Below are 25515 nucleotides of genomic sequence, written 5' to 3'. Positions count from 1 at the left end.
CTCCGTCAAAGTTTGCTTCATGGTGACATCACTCTGGTTTTAGGAGGGGTCTTCTCGTATGTCTTGACAGTTTGACCTACAGCATGCAGAGCTGACTGCATGTGCTTTGTTTCTATGTTGAAATTTTTTGAAACTCAGGCTTGAACATTAAGATAGATAGTACTATACAACTTCTTAACTTCTTTTAGGCACTTTTTACTGCTTTAGTGCATGGGCTCTCTCTGGCTGTGTACTCTGGCTTCTTCCCACAGTCCAAAGATGTAGCTTATGGGGTTAGGTTAACTGGTGATTCAAAACTGCCCTTTGGTGTGAATGCAAATGCTTGTCCTTCCATGTTAGACTGGTGATCTGTCCAGGTTGTACTGCCCTATGGTAGCTGGTATAGGCCCCAAAACTGCTACCCCACAATCCTGATAAGGATAAGTGGAAGAGGGTGGATGATTGCAAAGGAATCAGTTGTTAACTATTGTAGCCAGTATTTTTTTCAGAAGAAAACATTTCTTGAGTGAAAAGCCCCCCCCCCCCCCCCCCCCCCCCCCCCCACACACACACACACACACACACACACATGCAAATTAAAGACAGAAGCACAGGCCTGCCCAGTACAGTTGCAAGAAGAGCACTTGGTCTAATCTTTGTGCCATCTTTTCTTTGTTGCAGGATCTTGATGAAGAAATGCCTCAGCAAGGCTCAGAAGCCATGCATTCTTCTTCAGTGCAAGATTTTGAAGAGGTAACATTGACCTAGGACAGATTTTAATGAATGTTTCTCATGCACGATGTGTACCTTACGCTATTTGCCGATAGTGAAATGGTCTATTCATCCTCTTGAGTGATGCATTTTTAGTAACTGTCAGATTACTGTTCTTTTGTCTTCATTCTCTATCTGTTACACACGAAGACTGAGACCAGCCAGATTCAGAAGACTGTGAGCTGCCTAAAGCCGCAACCAAACAGCTTTCCAAACAATGATCTGGACCTGAAACATCCAGAGCCTGAAAGGGTAAATATAATCCAGTGTACCACTTAATGAACTAATAATTTAATCTATCATCATTCTTTATGGATGCTGTGTGTGTGTGTGTGTGTGTTTGGCAGTCACCTGGGTGTGATGTGATTTACATGGACGAAGTTTATTAGTTGATATCTGCAACTGAATTGAAAACACACCTTTCCAACTGTCCAAAACAAATAAATGTTGCAATATTTTGCTAACAGTGTCACAATCATCGTCTGGTGTGCACAACAATATCATCTTTGGACAAGTGCATTCAGTGTGTGGGACCGGTTTCCTCCCTCAAGTGGCTTGGCTTTAAGTGCAAAGGTGAGACATTTAGTGAATAGGTACAGTGTATAGTAAAAAGCATTAATAGAGTTCAACAAGTTAAGACGTGCTGAAATGAACACTGCTCCCTTTTTAATTAATGGGTGGTCACGTCTAATTAAAGAAATGCAGTATTACCTCATTGGTGCAGGACCTTGTAAAAATGGTATACTTGGGATTGTCCTCAATTCCCCATTCCATAACATAAACTGCTCAAAATAATAAAGGGAACACTTAAACAATGCGATGTTACTCCAAGTCAGTCACACTTCTGTGAAATCAAACTGTTCACTTAGGAAGTAACACTGACAACCAGTTTCACATGCTGTTTTGCAAATAGAGTAGACAACAAGTGGAAATTATAGTCAATTCACCATAATAAAGGACTGGTTCTGCAGGTGGTGACCACAGACCACTTCTCAGCAGCTATGCTTTCTGGCTGATGTTATGGTCACTTTTGAATGCTGGCGGTGATTTCATTTTAGTGGTAGCATGAGACAGTCTACAACCCACACAAGGGGCTCAGGTAGTGCAGCTCATCTAGCGTAGCACATCAATGTGAGCTGTGGCAAGAAGGTTTGCTGTGTCTGTTAGTGTAGTGTCCAGAGCATGGAGGTGCTACCTGGATGTGGAGTAGGCCATAGGAGGGCAACAACCCAGCAGCAGGACCGCTACCTCCACCTTTGTGCAAGGAGGAACAAGAGGAGCCCTGCAAAATGACCTCAAACAGGCCACAAATGTGCATCTGTCTGCTCAAATGGTCAGAAACTGACTTCATGAGGGTGGCTTGAGGGTCCAGCATCCACAGGTGGGGATTGAGCTTGCAGTCCAACACCATGCAGGATGTTTGGCATTTGCCAGAAAACACAAAGTTTGGCAACTTCAGCACGGGCACCCTATGCTCCTCACAGCTGAAAGGAGGTTCAAACTGAGCACGTGACAGTCTGGAGATGCCGTGGGGAATGTTCTGCTGCCTGCAACATCCTCCAGCATGATCATATTGGCAGTGGGTCAGTAATGGTGAGGGGTGGCATTTCTGTGCCTGCCAGAGAGCCTGACTGTCATTGGGTAACAAGATGAGGTCCTCGGACCCTTTGTGAGACCACATGCTGGTGCATTTGGCCCTGGGGTCCACCTAATGCGAGACGACACTGGGCCTCATGTGGCTGGAGTATGTCAGCAGTTCCTCCATGACAAAGGCATTGATGCTATGGACTGGCCCGCCTGTTCCCCAGACCTGAATCCAATTGAGCACATCTGGGACATCATGTCTCACTCCATCCACCACAAACTGTCCAGGGGTTGGCAGATGCTTTAGTCCAGGTCTTGGAGGAGATCCTTCAGGAGACCATCCGCCACCTCATCCCGAGCATGCCCAGGCATTGTAGGGAAGTCGTACAGGCATCTGGAGGCCACACACATTCAACTACACACTTTCATGCCACTCAACTACCTAAAGAACAAAGTATTTAATAAGAATAACTCCTTCATTCACATCTGGGATGTCCTTTTTTGGGGGGGGGGAGGGGGATTAGCAGTGTATGTGTAGTCATTAAAATATCCTTAATGTGAACAGTTTTGTTTTTTTTTGTTTTTTCAGCATTTGACATTACTGCAATGCTTTGACAAAAAACTACTTCACTTAAATAGAACTGCAAAGCTAAATTAAGTCTATCAAAATGTGTTTCAGTTTGTTTAGGGGTCTGGCACAAATCTTGCCTTGCAAAATTGGCAAATCAGAATTGCCACCAGTCAACACAGGTGTGTATCCCATTCATATTTGGCTTGACTTTTTTTCAGTTTATTTTTTACCTGTCTAAAGTATTGATCAATTAAAAAAACTTTTGTTCTTACATTCCAGAAAGAAGAAATTTCTGAATATTCAGGGGAGGATGGATTGCCACATTCAGTTCTGGATCAAATATCAAGCGATGATGATGGCAACCACAGCATATCAGAAGAAGAATATGTGCCAGATTCAGAGTCATATGATGAAGATTCAGATGAAGACATCTCATTATTGCCAAGCACATCAAAAGGTCTGCTATGCCAAGATGACATCTCCAAAGCGCATGAACAATCAGATTCAACGAATTTAATCCACAACTTGACAAAGGACAAGCCACAAGATAAAAGTGAGCTTTGCGAAACTGAATCAGAAAAAATGACTTTAAGTAAAAGAAATTACTGCTATTTTTGTGGCAAACCACAAGCTAAAATTTCCCGCCACCTGAAAACGCACAAAACGGCTCCTGATGTTGTGCATGCATTTTCCCTGCCTAGAGACTCAAACGAGCGTAAAAGTCTGTTAGAGAAATTGAGAAATAAGGGAAATTTTAAGCATAATGCTGCAGTTTTGCATGGTGGAGTGGGACCACTGAAAGTGAAGAGAAGACCCAAGATTAAAGCAGTAGAGGGAAAGTTTGCTCATTGCTTTTATTGTCAAGGGATGTATGTTCGCAAGGATCTTTGGAGACATGTCCGCAGATGTCCTAACAAACCAAAAGATGACACGGATAAAGAACCTGGAAGAACCAAAGTACTCGGCCTGGCTTTAACTCTGGAGTCTCAGTGTTATCCGCAGGTGTCAAGTGGAGTCTGGAAGGTTCTTGCTGTTATGAAACAAGATGAGATTGCCTCAGCTGTGCGAAATGACTTTACTGTTATTCAGTTTGCCCAGTCCCTCTACAATAAACATGGACAAGACCCTACAAAGTATGATTATATACGACAGAAGCTTCGTGAAGCGGGACGTTTGTTGTTGTGTCTGCGCACAGAATTCTCAGTGCATAACATGGAAGAAGCTATTAAGCCTGCTAATTTCCAGAGAGTTGTGCAAGCAGTAAAGAAAGTTTCAGGTTTTGATGAAGAGACACTGTCATACAAAACTCCAAGCCTTGCGCTGAAACTGGGACATACACTGCATAAAATGTCTGACATTATCCATTGTCGTGCCCTCATGACAGAGGATGAAGCCCTAATCAAGTCCACTGATGCGTTCAAGAAGTTGTATGTCTCCAAATGGTCTGAGATGGTGTCTCACCGTGCCTTGAACACATTGAGTGAGGCAAAGTTTAACAAGCCATCAACATTGCCCTTTACAGAAGATGTTCGGATTCTCCATCACTACCTTCAAAAATCTGCAGAAAGTGCCTTTTGCAGCTTGGAGAACGAAGCCACAGCTCAGAATTATGCCCAACTTGCACAAGTTACACTCTCACAAATCATTGTGTTCAACCGAAGACGTTCTGGAGAGGTTTCAAAGATGCGCCTCAAAAGTTTTCTTGAAAGAGACAAAACAGCACTCCACACAGATGTTGCCATGGGGCTCTCAGAAATGGAACAGAGACTCTGTAACTATTTCTGTAGAATAGAAATAATGGGAAAAAGGGACAGAAATGTTCCAGTTCTGCTAACACCAAGCATGCTGGATGCTCTGTCACTACTGGTTAGTAGGAGGCCTGACTGTGGTATTTGTGCCACTAATATCTACCTCTTTGCAAGACCCCGATCAATGAGTCATTACAGAGGAATGGACTCCTTGCGTGTTCATGCACACCAGTGTGGAGCAAAGCAGCCTGAGTATCTAAGATCGACACAGCTCAGAAAACATGTTGCCACACTCTCACAAGTCCTTAATTTGAAAAACAACGAACTTGATCAGGTTGCAGATTTCCTGGGTCATGATATCCGCGTTCACCGCGAATTCTACAGATTACCAGTTCCCACAACACAGCTGGCCAAGATTTCCAAACTGCTTTTAACACTGGAAAAAGGACAACTTTCCCAGATCCAGGGGAAATCACTGGATGAGATCAAAATAGAAGGTTTGTATTGAAAGGAGCAAATATTAGGGCAGTAGTTGAATATTATGCTTTATCAACAGAATTAAAACCTAAAAGCACAGACCATTCTGTTAAATGTCCATGATTTAAGGTTCTTGAAGTCTATTGTTTCATCACTTTGCAACATTTGGCAAACTGCAGAGTGGTGGCCTTAAATAGTAAAACTATGTACTATAATTTCCAGTATTTGTTCTGTATTTTGTCATATCTCGTTGTTAATGTGAGGTTTTTGGGGGGTTTGTGTTTGGTTTTTTGGGGGGGGTTTTCCCACAATTTCTCAGATGAAATTGCATTAAGTGATGCTGAAACAAAGGACAGTGAGAGTGAATCAGATGATGATGACACAGCACTCACAATGTTGGCGTGTGGCACCAGTGAGCCTGTACATGCAGTAGCTGATTCCACAAACACAGCGCAGCTCCAAGACACTGTAGATTGTGGTAAGTTACCACTAGCTTGGTTTCTGTGGATAAAATGTTTGTTACAAATATTAAAACTTAATCAAATTGTGTAATCAGCAGATGAAGGACCACTCACAATGCCTGCAGCAAGTGAGACTGCTGCTCCCTCTGAAGGTAAGGGGTGCAGTTGGTTCTCTAAGCTTATTATTGTTTCATCACTTTGCAACATATGGCAAACTGCAGAGTGGTGGCAAAAAGTCACTTGGATGAGTGACAAAATGTTTCTCCCACTGAAAACGCTACGTCCAGATTAACAGAATCAACGTTTTGGGATTTACTTACCTGGATGATTGAGCATGCATCAAGAGACTTTTATTCAACTTTTTATTCAGTCTTTTATTCACAGCGGAACACTAAATGTCTCATTTTAGAAATTTGATAAATTTTCAAAGAGAATTTTAGCTCGTTTTGATATTGATGGTAGCAACACATTTCAGAAGTTAGTACAGGGTAGCATCCATTCTTTTAACCACCAAATGTTTTTTGGTTTTTTTGTTTTTTTGTTTGTTTTAACTACTACTACTTTATATATCTTCCAGAGAAAAATGCTGCTCAATCCCACAATTCCCGAAGAGCTCCCAAAAACATGTGGTCCAAGGCTGAGGTTGCTGCAGTGATGAGGCATTTTAAAGACCACATAAACGAAGGGAAACTAGCCACCAAAAATGAATGCAGTCATTGCAAATTGGTAGAAGATCCGGTGTTGGCAGGAAGAACAGTTCAAAACATAAGAGATTTTGTAAGAAACAGAGGATTAACTGCAAAAAGGCAGAAAAAAATGAACTAAAATAACTGTTTAGAGAGCTGTGGTTTTACATCTTGGTCAGATTGCCAATTGTTGTTAACACTGATGTTCTGTTTAAAGAAAAAAAAGTTCTTGTTAAATACAGAAGTAGTTTGTATTTCATAATTTTTACATTTAATTTATTTAGGGTTTTTTTTGACGGGTTATATTTAAAATAAAAAATTATAAATGCATATTTTCTCCCCTTAATATTTACCTTTAAACTATTAAAATTCATTTTAAATGTTTTTAATTTTTCTGTTTTCTATATTTTTATATTTCTGTGGGAAGCGTGGGCATTTTTGTCCATAGATTTCTTTTTTTATTTATGGTTAAAATTAATGTTCAGATCCAAGAACACTAATAAAATGATGTTCCAGTAATCCTGTGTCCTGTCAGATGTGTATTCATGGTAATGATGAGCTATTTACATATTACATCATTGTCCCTTTAAAGACCCAATATTGTTTTTTTTGGACCTCATAAAACACATTGTTGTCAAGTGGACAATGTCTCCAGAAAACACAATAGAGTCTGGTTGGTGTGTATCAGTGTATCTAGACTTCTATAGGGAGTGTATGAGGTCTGAAGTGACCCAAATTTTTTTCAGATTTTTTCGAACACTTTAACCTCGCTCCCTTGGCTCTAAGTCCTTTCAAAAGGGTAGTCCACTTAAACCACCACCGGGCGGATTGACGTAGTATAGTCCCGCCATACCACATAGACCCGTATGTGTGTGTGTGTGTGTGTGTGTGTGTGTGTGTGTGTGTGTGTGTGTGTGTAGCCTGCAGGACACCACAGTAATCAGAGCAGAGACACACAATGAGAAAAAGGGGGACAGAGACAAGGAGTTGGTGTCATTATCTTATTATAATTTTAGCTCTGAAACTACTAGTGGCTATTCAGCCGCTGACTATCCAGCGCACAGCACTTCCAGACACACACGCCAAGCTACAGCAATGAATAACACTGATCGTATCGCTAATGTTTCTTGAAATGACATTCATCTGGATGTTTTTTGACTACAAACTACAAAATGAAGCATTACTGTGGGCTAATCACACCTCTCCACAGTAACAATCTTCCACATAATGTCTTGAAACACCACAGAAACTACTCAAGAGCATCTAGAAAACCTCAACAAAGACCTCAAAGCACTGACCTAAGTTTCAAATCCAGAGATGCCAATCTAATTGAGAATCCTAATTGATATAGGATCCCAACTCCTGCAAACCAAAAGAGTCAAATAGTCTGACAGCATAACAGGACAGATGTCTCGTGGCCATGCCCCAAAGAATCACAGCTATTATTAAGCAGATGGGTTTTATGTTATGCCAATTAAAAACAAGCACAATCAAGTAAGGACATAAATATGTTCTCATCAGCACAGACTGGCAGACTGTGCTGATGATGGTAGAATTAAAAAGTATTCATGATAGAATTAATTTGCAGTGTCCTGGCCCAGTTATACATCACGCTCCAGTGGTCCTCGACCTCTGGTCTGCTCCCTTGAGTTTGGCTTCACAATACCTGAAAAGGTTACTTGCTGTGGAAATGGTAAATGTCAGGCGTTTGCCGGCTAGTATTGCTGGAAAAAACCAACAAAAACAAAAAACTGTCCCTGCTCTGATGACGCATGTTTGTTGTAATTAATGTCCGACCAATTTTTAATATTAACTTCATTTCTTATTTCGTGGTGCAAATGAAGCTGCGCTCAAGGACAAGGGCAAGCTGCAATGTTAGCCTTTCCTTTGCTAGAGTTACCAAAGGCAGATGGAGCTAGATGCATTAAAAAAATTTAACACATCACTCTATTTTGTGCATTTGTTATATTTTAATATTAAAAACTGAATGAAAAGTTAACCAAGAACATGGAAGGGTTCAGCTGTTTCTCCAGAGAAGTGTATTTTAAAATATCTGCCAGCCATAGGCAAAACCTGAAGGATGACTGGAAAAAAACACACCAAAGCATTGTTTAAGTTAAACTTGTACCAAGCAATCTTAAGAAACATATTAGACAGCCAATGGACAGAGAAATGTGCCAAACTGTAGGTAATCCATGTGGGTGGCAATTAGTTAATCAGGCGATATGAGCAGTGAATCCCCCTCAACTCTGTGAGTAAAACAGTACCTGAATCCCAAAGTACAGTTTGTGCCAGTGGTGGTGGCTTATAAACCCAGGCAGCAGGAACTAATGGCCAGCAAAAATGATGTGACCTTGTGTTGCTCCTGTGGATGGTATATGGGATTAGTGTAGCTGTGTGCTTGATGCTGTATTTCAGTATTGTCAATTCTGTAGAAGCTCTACTGATGCTGCATGCAATTTTTCCCTGTGTAATTTTCTGCTATGACCTAATACCTATCATGACGCACAATGCCTTCAATCGCATATAAAAAATACACTCACCAGCCACTATTTAGGTACACCATTTCAACTGTTCATTAACACGAATAACTAATAAGCCATTCGCAGCAGATCCTGGCATGTAGAAATTGTCACGATGACCTGCTGAGGTTCAAATTGGGCAGAAAGGGGGTTTAAGTGATTTTGAATGTTGGTTGTTGAAGTCAGAGGACAGCAGCTGCATTTCTCTGAGGTACATATGAAGCAACTGACAAAACAACACCAATAATCACTCGTTACAACCAAGGTAGCCAGAAGAGTATTGCTGAATGGGCAATCAAAACCCTAACCTTTAATTAGATGGCCTATAGCAGCAGAAGACCACACCAGCTGCTACTCCTCTCAGGTCAAACCAGGAAACTAAAGGTACAGTTCATAAAAGCTCAGTAAAGTTGGAAGAACGCTGAATGGTCTTTTAAGTCTCAATTTCTGCTGAAACATTCAGCTACCACGGTCAGAATTTGGCATGAATAACATTACAGCATGGATCATGCTCAAATCATCTCAAACTTATTTCTTGAACATGACAGTGAGTTCACTGCACTCAAATGGCCTCCGCAGTCACTAGATCTCAATCCAACAGAGCACGTTTGGGATGTGGTGGAACGGGGGATTCACATCACGGATGAGCAGCTGACAAATCTGCAGCAACTGTGTTACGTTATCATGTCAAAATAGACCAAAATCTCTGAATAACTTTTCCAGTACATTATCGAATATATGACATGAAGAACTAATGACATTCTGAGGTCAAAGGGAGTACAACCCAGCACGAATATTGTCAGGGTCCTGGGTCTGTGCGACCCAGGGTCCCTGAGCAATTATGGACATGTGTGTTTTTGGTGTACTGTCCCTCGTTCTCCCTGCTTGCAGGTATATGTGTGTTTATGTGTGTGTGTGGATGCCGGTGTTTCTGAGAGCACCTGTTTACAGGCACCTTCAGGCCTGGTGGGTGTGGCCACACCCGAAGACCATCACACACCTGTAGCTGATCAAGCTTCGTTGGAGGAGCTACTTGAGAGTGTGGCTGAGCTCTCTCCGACGCTGGATCATGGTAAATGGCCTGTATTTATATAGCGCTTTTACTAGTCCCTAAGGACCCCAAAGCGCTTTACATATCCAGTCATCCACCCATTCACACACTGGTGATGGCAAGCTACATTGTAGCCACAGCTACCCTGGGGCGCACTGACAGAGGCGAGGCTGCCGGACACTGGCGCCACCGGGCCCTCTGACCACCACCAGTAGGCAACGGGTGAAGTGTCTTGCCCAAGGACACAACGACCGAGACTGTCCAAGCCGGGGCTCGAACCGGCAACCTTCCGATTACAAGGCGAACGCCCAACTCTTGAGCCACGATCGCCCCACATCATTGCGTGACTTCACGTTAGTCTCTCGGCCAGTCAGTATGGTTAGTCTGCCGCATTGTGTGTGTCTTACGGCTGCCTCTTTGTTTTTTCCCCAGGAGAAGCGTGAAGACGAGAGGGCAGCGAGCGCGGGGTGCTCAGACACTGAGGAGCGGAGACAAGGAACACTAGCACTGGGAAGAGGACACGTCACGGGAGTCGGGAACGCACTGAGGATTTATTGTTATTGTCCGCGCCTGGGTCCTCCTTTTCCTCATATCCCCACGGTTGTCAACCGTGACATATATATGTTATATGTGTTGTTAAATCAGTCCATTACGTCTCCATTACTTTTTAGCATAGCTGTAAAATGCTTGTTATAAATAATAAAATAAATCCAAACAGAAAAAAAACCTTCAACATTTGGATCTGTCATGATCTGTATAACAAAGTGTGAAAGTTGAAGATGCCTCTGAGCCCTGGAGAGGAAATGACCTATTTTGAGTGTTTCTTAATCCTGCGTGAATGTGTATAACGTGACTTTGTTTGCATAAACACTATAATCTAATTATCATACACTAATCTAATTATAGACCTTACTTTGATTCTAAGAGTAATTTGATTAAGCTGTTTACATGCACAGCAGAGGAAGATTTATCTTAATATCTTATCTTGACTGAATTACTTTTCCCTTGTCAACTTTCAGAAATTCACAAACTGCCCTCACAAAATGGCAAATGTATGTCTCATTGGCTGGCTTTTTCTCCAGCTACTATATAAGAGTCCTGCAGTTTGTCCCGATTTTGAGACACTATGAAAAAAAACGACAGCAACTCTAAAAATTAATGCCTCCATATAGTCTGCACACTGCACAGATTGGCAGAACTCAGATGGACAGATTTAGTCGGCGTATGGTGTTTACGTCTCTGAATAATCCTCCTATAATGAAATTAATTTCACAGCTCCACACACATTTTAATCCCACGGTGAACCTGCTGCACATGACCCAAGTCAAAGAAACCACCACTAAGCACTACTCTCATGATCATATTTGGCTTTATATACAGGCAGCAACTGTCATATGAATTTAGTTTTTACACGTCTTCCTCCGTCTGTCCTTTTCTGTCTCTCTCAGCCCCGCTTGGTGTCCATCTCTTTCTGACTACAACCTCTTTCCTCCCCCATGAGCCCCTCTGATGGCTTTATCTTCCTGTGTCTCCCCCTCCATTCCTCTTATTCTTCTTTCCACCTCTCTTCTCCTGTCAACTCTCATCTCCCCACTCCTTGTCCCTGATTCTGCACCTATGCTTTTGTCTCCTCTCTACCTCACCTTCTTACCTTTCATCTCCACTCCTTCTCTCCTGGCTCTTCATGTCACCCCAATTGCCCTTTTTGACTCCTCTTTTCTACCAATTCGTCTCTTGTCTCCTGTCTCTTTTCCTTTCTTGTCTTCTTCTACGTGACCTGACACCGCCTCACTAAAACACCATGACAAGTCCCTCACTCTACTCCGTTTTTTGTTTTTTTTTGCATCTCCTCTATTCTTCTTCTGTGCGGGTCCAACAAATAAGACGGTGTTTTCCCAAAAGATTTCGGTAATTTGTTTCAAAGCCCATCAAAGGTGTGGGTTAATAATGGAGTGAATTTGCCTTGACATGCCTAGACAATAGCCTTGTAGACCTAAATTATGCTTTGGGCCACCAGAAATTGGATTTAAAAATTGATGCCCTCAGAGGAAGAGTGTGAAGGTCACTACTATAACCTATAAGCCCTGTTGCAAATAGATTCAGTGGAAAATAGTCTACATCATGAACTTATTTACCAGCTCTCCAAGAGAGTGATTTTGGTGCATGAATTTGGATGATAATGGACTCTTTAAAATAAGTTGCTGATGTGATTTCAGATCATTTTGGGCAAGAAAAAAACCCCCAAACAAATATGGAGATGCACCAATCCAGGGCTGAATTATTATTATTATTTTTTTACTTTTTTTGTTGTTATTTTTTTTCACGTTACAAATGCATCTTGGTTTTCTGAGTCATAGTCATTACAGACAGCACGGGGCTAATCTGAAATACTGAACTCTGTCAACACAGGCTTGTGGAATTTGATTCAAACACCTGGAACCAGACTAGCATGGCTCCCTGTTCGTCTGTATTGATATGCTTGTGTGTTCCTGTATCTTTAGATACATATTTGGAAAGATCTGATATGTGTGTTTGTTTGCTGAGTGTGTGAAAAAAACAGAGAAGGTGTGTGTTTGTGTTCAAGGTCACTGTTCCATTTCCGATTCGGGATGCTGCCGCTATCCCAGCATCCTCTCTGCCAGGAGCATTGATTAGCACTCGGCAAGCATAACATCACTCACACACTCACACACATTCTCACAGAGCTTCTTTTTCTATATTTCAAACGAATGCTAATGCTATGAGAACAGCAGACCCCTCCTGTAACATGTGATGTGCTACGACGACTACGAACAGACAGAACGATATAAGGCTGAGCCATGTAGAAGAACAGAGCAATTTCATCACTGTACATTATGAGTAAATTTGGACTGATGATGTGGGAGAAACGTGATTCATATCTCTGTGACTAACCTGGACTTGTTCCAGTCACACAGTGCTTAGCTGTTACTCTCCATTAAATCAAACATTGTCAGCAGGTTGGCCCTATTTGCCAGAGTAAAGCCTGTAAAAGCTATTTCTGTTATATTAAAAAAATGTCATCACAGGCAACAATGAAGCATAACAAGCACGTTATAAACTCCTGGGTTATGGTGTGTGGATCTTGGATGTATATGGTTTTTAATGGCTTTTGTTATCAGCGAGCAAAGCTGATGCCGCCCTTGTTGATCTAACTATGCAAAGTTAAAAATGTATAATATGCAACTATTTACTATTAAAATATGCAACAACAACATGTATAACTTCAAATGCTATAAAGAAAAAATGAACTGTATTCCAATATAGGCAAAACAAGTGACTAATGAGAACAAGAACAAGAAAACAATGTTTACTTTGGTGATTTTCACCTAACACCCCTATAATCTAGTGGGCACATCATGCACTTCTGAGATGCTCTGACTTTACAGACAATCACTAAGGTCTGTTTTTGCAGTTGTGAAGTTCAATGCATACTGCCCCATTAAACGTGTTGCTGTTTCAGATGTGATCATAGGGCACAGAGTACCGTTACATCGGGTTATGAGGGCTGATTGCAAACTGAAGTTTGTTTTTTTAATGTCGTAGTGTTAGCTGTTCAAAAACAAGCACACACTGAAATGAAAGCTTCTATAACAGAAAGTATTGTGAATTTGCATAGCGATGTGGAGCAGCTGTTTTTGTACATCTGTATACTGTGTGTGTGAATTGCAAAATGAATATTAGGCATATTGTATAATGGCTGTGTGAGAATATCTGTATCATACTGTGGTGTCAGAGCACAATTAACTGTCTGTTAAATCAACCTGCCTGCAGTGATATGACGCCAAGCACTTGGCAACAGGGTTTCGACTCCATCTCGAAGCTGACAAAAATTAAGTTTTAGTGGCCCTAAAAAGTGTTTCTAGACAAGCAGGGAATTGATAAATGACAGAGTTTGAATAGCCGAGTCCACCATTACCATGGATTTTGTGACGAGCTGTCAAGTAGGTGTACCTAAGTGCACTAAACAGTGTGCCATTTTCTGTAGTCAGGTAGACAGATATGAAAGAATGGAGTGACAGAAAGAGAGAGACCGAGAGAGAAAGAAGAAGCAAGGCAGAGAGAGAGAAAGAGATCCTTCTATTTAAGATGCTCTACTTGGTTTCAAGGGCAACTGACTCTGAAACAACAAAAAATAATAAGTGTGTGCTTGTGTGTATGAGTGTGTAGTGTTAGGCTAGGATTACAGGCATTTAGTTTGCAGTGATATACTTCTCTCATAGGCACAAGCAAACCTCTCTGCATACTGATTAGACACAAGTGTCTGAAAAGGAGAGGGTCTCGGTGGATGTGCACGTTTGCGAATGCGTGTGAGAAGTGACAGTGTGTATAAACATGGATGTAGGCTGTATCTGAGTACGGCGGTGTGAGTGTGAAAACGCTGCTGATAGCCCCAAAGCAACTGATAAACACATAGCAAATTATTCCAAGCGCTCACTATTACTGGAAAATTAGCCATTAGCTTTCTGTTCTAATTGCAATGAAAAATAGCATTTTAGCTATTAGCTTCTTGCCTAAATTGTCTATGGAAATTAGTATATTAGTACTTGGTGTTGTGAGTCAATTTTTGAGGAAATCAGGTATCAAGTGCTGGCATTTACAAGAACTATCATGCAGCAAAAGAGTCAATAGCTTACATTTTGCCACTGCTAATGATGTCATTTAAAGTGAACTACGCCTTTGCTTGTACATGCCAAATGTTTATTTAATAACTTCTAGAGAAAAAGTAACACCTATCAAGCCAACTTTGATGATAATTTTTTACCAGTTTAGGGATGCAAAAACACCTACACTGTTACTGATATCTGTTAGATACCCAAATATCGTTTGAACCTATTTTAAAAGCACACTCCCTTTGATGTCAAATCAGCTGGTTGTTTATTTTGCCCACAGTAAATAATAAGGATCTCATTTGCACCCTTCCAAGTCCCGGGACTTTCCAGGGACACTCTGATTAGTTAAGACACCTTCCAATGTATCTGTAACTTGGCTTCTGGATATTTATCCGTCTTAAATTGTTTCATCATAGAACTGTGTTATGGTTGTACGGACGTGACATTAAATTCAGTCGGTGTATCATAATAACAAAAAAGCACTATAGCTGAACAAAACCTCCAATTGAAGAAAAAGATAGATTTCTAATAATCCAGGCCTATTTTTTTTTCTTTTTAAAGCAATGGTAATAACAATAATGGTGATTCCAAGAATTGAAGAAAAAGGAAGCAAAAGGTGCATTTCAGCTATGAAACAAATGAGAAATGTGCACATAGAAACACAATTTTATACAATCCTAGAAAATAGGACACGTCTATTTGTAACAGCTCCAAGAGCCAATTACATATAATAGGTCAGCTCTTAAAGGGACTGCAACCTTTTTTCAACACGGGTATATATATATATATATTAGGGGTGCAACAATACTCGTATCGATATTGAACCGTTCGATACAGTGCTTTCGGTTCGGTACGCATATGTCGAACAATGCAACATTTTTAATTTATTTTATGAACTTTTCTTCTGACTATGCTGTCTGTGTTGAGAGCTCAGTGGATCTGCGCTCGACAGTGCAGCCTAGGCGGAGTAGTCGAACGCAGATTCACTGAGCGCAGGGCAAGCTAGCGAGACAGAAGCTAAGCTCTCGTTGCAACATGGCAAATTGAACCTCCCCCACCCTCATTCAGATCTGGCGTTTGGAACTATTTTGGTTTTCATGTGACGTATGACCCTGAAGGTAAGCGCGTCATGGACAAAAGTAAAACAGTATGTCGGATGTGCCACGCAATGCTCAATTACATTGGTGGGAACTAGTGTGTTAGCGCAGTTAGCTCATTAACGTGTTGGCCGTCCAGCCCTACGCACGGGGCGAGCCGCGGTAGCTCGTTAACGGAGATTTGCCGTGTTGTGGCGTTAACGTCATTTCAGATTAACGCTGACAGCACTAGTGGGAACAAAATGAATATGACTGCACATTTAAGCTGACATCATCCTAGTGCAAAGACAAGTGGAAGCAGACAAAAACAACAAGCACGCATGCTACAAACTTTACCCGAGTCATTTAGACAGCCGTTAGCACATGATTCTCCTTATGGGGACCTGATATGTTTAATATGCTGCTGAGAATATAGCCCAGAAGAAGCGTATAGTATAGCTTTTATTTTGGAAAGAGCCATTTCTCTGTAATAAACTCTCTTTTCCAAAGATGAGTGATTTCTCGATCAGATAGATTTATTATTTTATCCCTTTGTTGTTTCAGCAACATTAAATTTAAAAACTGTATGTTTGAGTCAAAATATATATTTATAATTTTAAAGCATGAACATTTTCTTGTATCGAAAAAACATCGAACCGTGACACCAAAGTATCGAACCGAACCGAACCGTGAATTTTGTGTATCGTTGCACCCCTAATATATATATATATATAAAATGAAAAAAAGAAACTATTTCAGATGCAAATAGCAGTAATACAGTGAGTGATAATACAAACCTCTTCAGAGTAACAAAATCTAATAAATTCTTGTCACTGGCTTTAACCACTGCTGTATGAATTCAAAAGCGAGCTAAAGTAATGCCTTTTTTTATTTTTACAAAGCATCTGGGCATGTTTTGCAATCTGGATGTCTTACCTCAAATAGGCTTTGGGAAAAAAACATTTACAAAGAAAAAACAACTGTCAACAGGCTCCTGTCAATTTAACCAGAAACAGCTGGCCTGATTTTCCTTCTGCTGAATGCTAACGGTGCTAATGGCATTGACATTGTCAAGATCACTTCAAAAGAATGTCTGTGTAATCCGTTCCCACAAATGCTCTGATAAGATCGGCTTCTTTGGACTCCTAATGCAGTGCATAAACAGAAATCTCTTATAACAGAAATTGCCTTTAGGTGTTGCTGACTTCAAATATAAAGCATGCTACCTGCTCAACTGTTTTAATGTTATTTTAATGTGTTCCTCCCTTCCATAATTATAATCATTCTGATAAGACAGTGTTTACAGAGTGGGGGCATGGGAACAGTGTTGTTGACAGAGTGACTTTTTGTCAATATCAAGTTTCAAGAATTTCTATGAGGACAGAGAGGACAGTCAATGAAAAAATAATCTACTCGCATGCAAACCAGCATGGATACTTAAACAAAAAACAAAACACAAACACATGAATGGATGTGATTTGTATCTGTTCTTTGAATTGAAGCTAACTGGAAAATCTAATTTGTTTGGGCTCAATAACTTATTGGAAAAATAACTTTGCATTTAAAAAAAAGATCAAAGTGACAAAGTGAAATTGTTATTTCGTCAAGCCACGAGGCAATCAATGTTAGACGGGAAGACTTATACGTATAGAACTCTGCAAAAGTCTTGAATCACCAATTAATTCTTTGTATTTTGCTTCCAAGAGGAATACTTTCCTGCCTTTTAAGTGTTCTTTGATGGTCTTTCAGAGGTTTTCTTTGGACATTGGTTGCTTTTTGACTCATGTTCACTCCAGTCCTTGTACCTGACAATTTTCACTGTATCTTTAGGCTATTTGTTACTAGCAGCCTGTCACCAAAACACACAATAAGATTACATTTTTAGAGCTGAATCTATGGAAAATAAAATACAACACAGATTGACAGGCTTAAAATAATATTTTTGCAACAATAAAATTATTCCCAAAGAGTTATTCGTCACAAAATTAGCATTTATCAGCATGGTCTATCTCACCGTTTCCCAACCAGTGTGCCGCAGCACATAGGTGTGCTGTGAGAAAAGGTCAGGTTTGCCTTGGAAGATTATCTGGTTCCACCTGATTAGTACACAAAGGCTACGTTCACACTGCAGGCAAAAGCGCATCAAATCCGATTTTTTTGACCCTATGCGACCCATATCTGATCATGGTATGACAGTGTGAATGACACAAATCCGATATTTTCAAATCCGATCTGGGTCACTTTCATATGTGGTACTGAATCCGATACATATCCGATGTTTTAGAAAGCGACTGCTGTTTGAATGGTCAAGTCGCATTAAATCCGTCTTTTACGTCACTGACACAAGACAGATGCCAATTATCAGCTCCGGAGAAGCGCCCAATAAGACATCGCGAACGCTTCCTGGCCATCCAGTGTAGATGTCAGTGAAATTGTTGGGAAGACAACGTTGGAGAAACGTGAACATTTTATTTGTACTGTGTAATCTGCAGATTCTGACAGAAATCTGCAACTATCCTTTGAAGCACCGCTCCTCTCTAAAACAGCAATAAGGATAATTATTAGGTTATCTACATTATTATGTAAATAACAAAATAACTTAAAGCAAAAATTGGGAAACGTAAAGTCCGAAGTCTTTATATTAAGGGCCATCAGTCAAACAATATTGTTTGCTCTGGGTCTAAACAGAGTGCGTTGTGTGTGACGTCTTCTTTTGCACATGCGGGCCGCTTTGAGCGTTCACACTAGAGCGTGTTTGCTGTCGCATTTTATTTGTAGTGTGAACAAGCAGACAAAATAATCAGATTTGATCAAAAAATCGGAATTGAGCATTAAGACCTGCAGTGTGAACGTAGCCTAAGCGACCGGCCTGAGTAACAGCAAGAACAATTACATTCTCTTCCACTAGAGGGCAGTACAACTACCTGCTCTAATTAAATGGGTTGCCAACTGAAAGTAAAGCAGAAGAAGACAAAGAAGAAATTACATAATAGTCATGCTGCGAGTGAGACAACCCAGCGTGTAATAGCAATCGATAAATATTTGAAAAGAAAAAGTTGTCAGTCTGACCTGGGTCCTGGAGAAAATTCCGATCCAGATGAAGGCCCTAGCATGAGTAGTGGTCAGAAGAAAGCAAGGCCTAAAAAATAATCTAAAGCAGATGAACAGAAGCTGAAAGCAATGTCAAAGGCCTGGGAGATGCATCTGCCCTTTCAGTTGATCCATCTACTCTTCACTGAAGCCTTATCAGAAATGGTCTCAGTGGAAGGGTGGCTCTCAAGAAGCCATTCATAAGGAAGGAAACCAGGGAGAAAGATAGTTTTTTTTTTTTTTTTTTTTAGCATGACAATGATTCCCAAACACATCACCAATGCACTAAAAGTATACTGGATAGAAAACCCCCCAGAGCCTAGACCCCAATATTATTGAAGCATTGTGGGGTCATCTTGACAGAGAGCAGAACAAAAGGCCACCAACATCCAAAGAGAATTGAAATGTCCTCCAAGAAGCTTGGAGAACTATTCCTGAAGACTACTTCAAGAAATTACAAGAAAGCTACCTAAGAGAGTTCCGGCTGTGCTGAAGAATAAATAAAATAAATAAATGTGCTGCACCTGTTTCCCATTTTCAAGGCAAAAAATAAAGAAATAAGGGGTGCCTCAAGACTTTGCACAGCAATGTATGATACTTTGTTTGAAATGCAGACCTAGAACCGACATGCTAAGTCCCTCCTGGTTTTCAGCTATACACTTATCCACCGGACTGACAGATATTTTTAAACATGTGCTAAATGTAATGCATCAAAACTTGTTGGGCTGTCAGAAAACACTGACCTCAAAGAAAACCTCAACTGTAAATGTTTAGCAGGTGCTTCTATTGGCATCGGGACAGGTTGGTAACAGTTTTGTTCCAGGCTGTACACCAGATTGTCTCTGTTTTCCTCTCAGTAGAAAACTATAACCGCATGACCAACCCGACTGCCAGAGAAGACCCATGATATGAGAAAATCAACCTATGCAGCGACCTTAGTATGTGACTCCAGAGTTAATTCAGCAAGTAAATAACTAAACAGTAATATATTACGTGAGCCAAGACAGCAGTCAGACTAAATCACACACTACCAGCCAGCACCACATTTTCCCCCAAAGGCCAACAAGCTAACTGAGCCATAAATAGTGGTTGTAAATATTCTTAGAAGGTGAGTTTTTACAGCAGTAAGGTTCTGTATTTGCCTCTGGTTTAAAGTGAAAGCAAGATACAAATTACCTAAATGGCTTTATGCTTGCTGAAAATTTGTTACAAATTATTTAATTGTATTTGAAAATATTAGTGTTCTTTTTTTTCCTCACTGTGAATTTGTGGCCATCGGGCATGATAACATAAGTACATCAATGCATATTTCATTCTATAGTACAAGAAAGTAAACTGGCAGAACACATCACTGGAGACTTCTTATGGCTTTTGTAAAGCTAGTTTTTACAGGCTAATATTTGTATGTTGTTCTTTTGCTTTTAATGCATTCTCCTAAATATGTAAATATTAGTTTTAATGTGTCATCTTAAAAGTTATATATATAGCGACTATCACAATTTGGGATATGTGTGAAATGTGACCAGCATAGCTTGACTTCATTTAACATAATTCCAAGTATCACACAAGTGAGCGCCTGTCTAGATACACCTACACTTTCCTAAAAGCAGGTAGCTGGCTATTATTACTTCCTTCCAACAACACAGGCATGCCTACACTCCAATTCGAAGGCATGATTAGATTCAAATCGGTTACAGCAAAGGCAATGGTTGATCAATACTCTAATTTAACAACAATCAATAAACAGCCAGAGCGATAAAATATTGTTATGAGTGAACCATCTGAAAACATGGGGTTATAAAACTAGCACAGATCGGTTAATTCCTGTGAGGTACACAAGTATCATGCACAAATATTGTACATGAAACTGTTGCCCACACACTTACACAGGTCACAGGTCAAAACTGTTATACCTCCAAAACAAGCCATAAAAACTGTACTTTTATATCCATAATAATGTTTTCTTTTTATTACCTGTTCTTACTTGAGTTCTAGCTTATTTTTATTACCCATTCTAACTTTTTATTACCGTACTCCAAGTGTGGTTGAATTGAACCATAAACTCAGCAACTACGTGTCTACACCTGCTTTTGCAGAAATGTCAGATCTCAAATGTCAACCAAATAGGTTTTTTTAAAGTTAAATTTTTAACCAGCACCACTTTTTATACAAGACAACAAATATACCAGGAACTTGTAACCGCTATACTCTTTATTTTACTGGCCAGCTGCAGGTTCTATGAAGCTCTACTGGTAAGTGTTTGAGCCACCTTTTACTGCTTGTCATAAAAGGCATTTTTTGCAATAAGAGCATCTACAGCTTGCTTTCATTTTGCTCACAGGACTGATTGCATGCACCTCTTTTTCTCCCAATTTAACACTAAATTGTAGGTCGTTTTCATTCTGCAATTAACGACTGCAACTTAAGAAGTCAGCAATTCTTTTTCCCAGCAATACCTTGATGGGGACATAAACACATGCATGGCAAAGTGAATACAACGACTCACCAAATGGTTGGTGGTTCAGATCCCTCCACTTCCAGATAGTCATACTTTTCCTCTGTCTGGAAGTCTGTAAAGATGACAGAGATGGTGTCTCCAGGTTCGGCCAATAGGATCCAAGTACAGTCGGCTTGGTTACCATAGTTGCCGGGGTAACCGGGACTGGTCACCACCCCACTGCCGCCCCTCACAGTGCCCCCACATGTGTCCTCAGCTGTCAATCAAATCAGAGTGACAAATAGAAAACCTGGATTAGGGAGAGGAGGAGGGACCGAGGGGCGGACTTTTTTTTTTTTTTTTAAATTGAATTTCTTGCTTTTGGAATTGTTTTAATTTTCACAGCTATATTAGACTGGGTGAGACAATCGACAATTTAGTATAATCGATTCTGTCTGTTTACCAAATTAGCAATTAAGATCTCATTCTCAATATAGCTAACATTATTTCTTAATCAGTCTTACAGATTAAAGTTCAGCCAGCCCAACTCCCCAACTCTCTCCCTCTAAGAAGTGATTTTTCTCAGTCACTGTAATTTTTAGTCTTACAGGTTCACTCTTTTCTCTACAGTGTGATTGTTATGCTGTGTCTGGATTGTTAGAGATGGATAACTTTCTCATGACACATCAACTGTAAAGTCATGTTAAAACCATATTTTGGAAATATGGAGCTCTCACATTGCATTTCAGATATGAAAATTAGCACGTACAGTAGATACTCTGAACAGCCCTTTATGGACTATAAGTTATCTGCCTTTAAGTCTGTACATGTCATAGAAAATTATTGCTTTTTTTAGCCAGTTAGAATTAGAAGTGGGGTTTAAGGGTTAGGCTGCAGTTCCTGTCACACCCAGAGCTGCTGTCCTCTCCTCCAATAATAGGGTAAGTTTCCAGTTTCTCCAATTCCTGAGCTCCGCTCTCGTCTCCTCCAATCACCACCTAGGAACTTTAGATTCAAATGTTTCCCAATTGGCTTTTTTAAAGTTAATCTTTCAATTAAACCTTGATTTGGTTCAAAACATATGGAACAGATGTGAAAATCGATTTGCCTGATTTTCTTTAATTGGTGATCACATCTGATTTCGAGCATTGTCAAATTGACAGTAGTACTGATTATTGTATAACAGATAAAGACACATGGATTGCGCTGTGCACACGGCATAAATTATACACATATAATTTATACAGATACACTCAGTGAGAAAAAAAACATACTACATTGGACCTTGTTCTGTCACTGGGACATTGGCTGTATGGGAGCTTATTTCAGAAGAGTGTGCTCAATTCACTTTTTCAAAATACTTTTATCTACACATATGTTTTAAATACCCAATTCATTTCAGGATATTACAAAGAAAATGCTTATTTTTTGCATTTTAAACAGTATTTATCAAAAGCAAATTGAGCCTTGCCAGTATCACAGTGAGAAAAGATACAATGTTGAACCTTTTTTTCGGAGAGCGTCAAACTTTAAACATGGTATAAATTATATACATAAAAGAGGCAATACTGCATGTAGCACACTCTTAAAGCAGACATGCGTTTTCGTACATACCAGCAAGTGCAATTTGGGATGACACTCAATTAAATGGAATTCCCATGTTGACATAGTTCAGTTTCAGACACGACAGAGGAATACCAAATGCGCGTCCCTTAAACTGCACTCACTGATATAGTGAAAAAGACATATCCTTTACAAGAGTGTAGACAGGCACTGTCAGGTATACATGCACGCTTTTTCTGGCTCATCCAGGCAGTGCTGCCCCGGGGGGGATGCATGTACAGATGACAGAGATAAGGTAGGGACCAAACCACGCTCCACCCACAGGATGGGTGAAGAGAATAACTTTGGTCAAAGACTCACAGACTCTAGCAACAGATGGTGACCCATAGAAATGAATAGAAACGTTACTAAAAGATACTAGAAATCGGACAGAACACTGAGTAGAGACAGGAAATACAAAGAGGCTAACAGGGGAACATAAATAGATAGGAACAAATAGAGACAAACAGAAATATAGTGAAACAAACAAGCAAACAAAAATAGAGATCAGATTGAATTAGGCAAAGTGTTGGTGCAAACAGCACCAGATAGGAAATGAGAAACAGAATGAATCAAATAAGTGGTTAAAATGAATTTTAAAATAGACCCAGACTCCTTTTTTTAATAGATCAGAGTATGAAGTTAGGAACAATACACATTTCCACTGATTCTGTGTCATTAGTAATGGTGCCTGTGTCAAAACATTAAGCGGTGTTCCACATTTGCTGAGATGGAAATAAAATGTTGTGCATTGTCCCGAACTACAGGTGCTGATGTGCTGAGAATGAAGCACAGACATGCATTATTAATTTGTTAACAATTTATTAATTTAACACAATTCACACAGGCCCTTGAACCTGTCAGTCATACAAATAGACAGACAGACAGACAAGCAGGCAGGCAGGCAGGGCAGGCACTGACAGACAGACCATTCAGTTATCCAGGCAGACTCTCATTCCTCAGCTCGACAGGTAAGGAGATTTGTGTAAATGACCCAACACACCGAACCAAGACCTGCTGAGACCCCATCACATTTGCAGGAGTGCAATGAACAGTGATCTGTTTGTGTATGCGTATGCTTGTGTAATTGTATGTGTGTGTGTGTGTGTGTGTGTGTGTGCGTGTGCCTGTTTCCACACCATGGGAATGAGCTGCTTGCAGGATGACAGCTGTCACTGGTTTATCATGACAACAGCAGGGCGTCCACGAGCACCAGTGGACACACACCTGCAGCCACGCACACATACAGGCAGACGTGCACGCCCACGCACACACCTCCACCAGCCCTCCGGCTTAGTGATGTGACGGCTGACAGACAGGTGGAATATCCTCAAGGTGCACTGATGTGCGTTTTATTGAGCAAAAGGAAATTAACTTGTAAAAGGAAAAAAAAGAAGCTTGCATTGATCTGCAGAATATAAAATTGTGTGCTTTAATATAAATGCTCGATTTAAATGAATGCAGTAAATGTTACTAAACTAGGATGTAGCAACTATATTTGTCCGATGTGTCTGACTTCCTTAAAAAATAATAAAAATTTGGATATTAAAGAACAATTGTTTTAAGATAGCAAAACAGCATTTTCCTGTTTGTGTCCCCTGTGTATGAGTCGCACAGCCTCCCTTATTAGTATCTCCTGAGCTTATTATTAGGCATCCAGAAGTAGCTCGCTGGCCAGTTTCAGTACCGAAGCAATGTAAGATACATCAAACATCTACAGTTTGCAAAACATATCCCACACCCCTGTATACTCGAAGTAGCGAAAACTTTATAACTCACTTTTAAAAGCGACACCTTGTCAAAACAAAGATAAATGGCACTCGCAGTCACAGTAAAGGAAGGTGCACAAGCAGTCAATTTAAGACCAGTAACAACAACGCTAGTCTCCAGAGCACATGAGCTGATAACTCCACAGAGTCAAATGCAATAACCAAAACCATAAGTTATCTTATTTGCAAGAACATGTGTCCATATAGAGATGTTAAAAACGTAGGATTCAGACAAATTAAACTGAATCTAGAATTGATGAGTTTGCAGCACTCCCTGAAAAACATCCCAGCAGTGTGCTGTGTGATGATTGGAGGCAGCAGCTCACATCAAATAAAGTTTTGCTGCTGCAGCACTTCACAAACCACAGACAAGAAAGTGATTTAAAAGAGCTGGAAGCTGTCTGCCAGTTAGCATCCGAACGAAAACTATAGTATTATTGACTACATATAACAAAAGACAGTGTTATTTCATACAGTGCTGTGGTGCATTTTCTGTATATTTATCACACTTTCACATTTCAGATCATCCAAGCAACTAATTTTCATATTGAACAAAGATATCCAGAGTAAATACAAATTGCAATTTGTAAATTATGATTTCTCAGATGGGAAACGGTTATCCAAACCTAACTGGCCCAATGTAAAAAAGTAATTGCCCCCTAAACCTAATGACTGATTGTGCTACACATGGCTGGAAAAACTGCAATCAAGCTTCTGTGGTAGCTGGCAATACGTCTTTCACATTGTTATGGAGAATTTTTGTCCCACTCTTCTTTGCAGAATTGTTATAATTAAGCCACACTGGGGGGTTTTCAAGCATGGCCGAACTGTTTAAAGTCATACCAAACCATCTCGATCTGATTTAATTCTGGATTTTGAGTACGACACTTCAAAACCTTCATTTTGTTTATTTTAAGACACTCAAAGGTCGAGTTGCTGATGTTTTTTGCCAAATGTGAGACAACCCTTTGTGTTCTTTTTGGTCCAACTCTCCCATGGATGCCATTTATGCCGAGTCTCTTTCTTATTGTTGAACCGTGAACTCTGACCTTAACTGAGG

At 40.2% G+C, this 25515-nt stretch overlaps 2 protein-coding genes and 1 long non-coding RNA gene across 7 annotated transcripts in view; 2 read left to right on the top strand and 1 right to left on the bottom strand.

Annotated features, from left to right (window-relative positions):
- Window positions 1-10576, top strand: part of LOC112430185 (uncharacterized) — a 43757-nt gene extending 33181 nt beyond the window's left edge. Inside the window, exon 3 of the long non-coding RNA XR_003021974.2 lies at window positions 10283-10576. This is a non-coding gene — a long non-coding RNA (uncharacterized LOC112430185). The remainder of the gene's footprint in view (window positions 1-10282) is intronic.
- Window positions 1-25515, bottom strand: part of csmd3b (CUB and Sushi multiple domains 3b) — a 424286-nt gene that overhangs the window by 182296 nt on the left and 216475 nt on the right. For 4 of the 5 annotated variants that reach the window (XM_076878974.1, XM_076878975.1, XM_076878976.1 and 1 more), the window contains exon 5: window positions 21154-21361. In XM_076878974.1, the coding sequence (XP_076735089.1) occupies window positions 21154-21361 (208 nt within the window). The remainder of the gene's footprint in view (window positions 1-21153; window positions 21362-25515) is intronic. The other variant, XM_076878977.1, reaches the window with a different exon arrangement.
- LOC112431805 (uncharacterized) lies at window positions 906-6796 on the top strand. The gene is made up of 7 exons (XM_024800521.2): window positions 906-1002; window positions 1218-1323; window positions 3014-3084; window positions 3185-5150; window positions 5450-5608; window positions 5690-5743; window positions 6169-6796. Exons 4-7 carry the CDS (start codon window positions 3488-3490, stop codon window positions 6414-6416), a joined length of 2124 nt encoding a protein of 707 aa, XP_024656289.2. The 5' UTR covers window positions 906-1002; window positions 1218-1323; window positions 3014-3084; window positions 3185-3487; the 3' UTR covers window positions 6417-6796.

This window comes from Maylandia zebra, linkage group LG22, assembly GCF_041146795.1.
Source record: "Maylandia zebra isolate NMK-2024a linkage group LG22, Mzebra_GT3a, whole genome shotgun sequence".
NCBI classification, from domain to species: domain Eukaryota; kingdom Metazoa; phylum Chordata; class Actinopteri; order Cichliformes; family Cichlidae; genus Maylandia; species Maylandia zebra.
Note: the sequence above shows the minus strand (reverse complement) of the source record. Positions and strands in the feature narration are given on the sequence as shown.

What these genes read in the sequence shown, in the direction of transcription:
- LOC112431805 (XM_024800521.2), top strand. Translation starts at nt 3,488, where the DNA reads ATGACTTTAAGTAAAAGAAATTACTGCTATTTTTGTGGCAAACCACAA. An exon ending in CCAAGACACTGTAGATTGTG is followed by an intron (nt 5,609 to 5,689) that starts GTAAGTTACCAC and finishes TGTAATCAGCAG; the next exon opens with ATGAAGGACCACTCACAATG. An exon ending in GACTGCTGCTCCCTCTGAAG is followed by an intron (nt 5,744 to 6,168) that starts GTAAGGGGTGCA and finishes TATATCTTCCAG; the next exon opens with AGAAAAATGCTGCTCAATCC.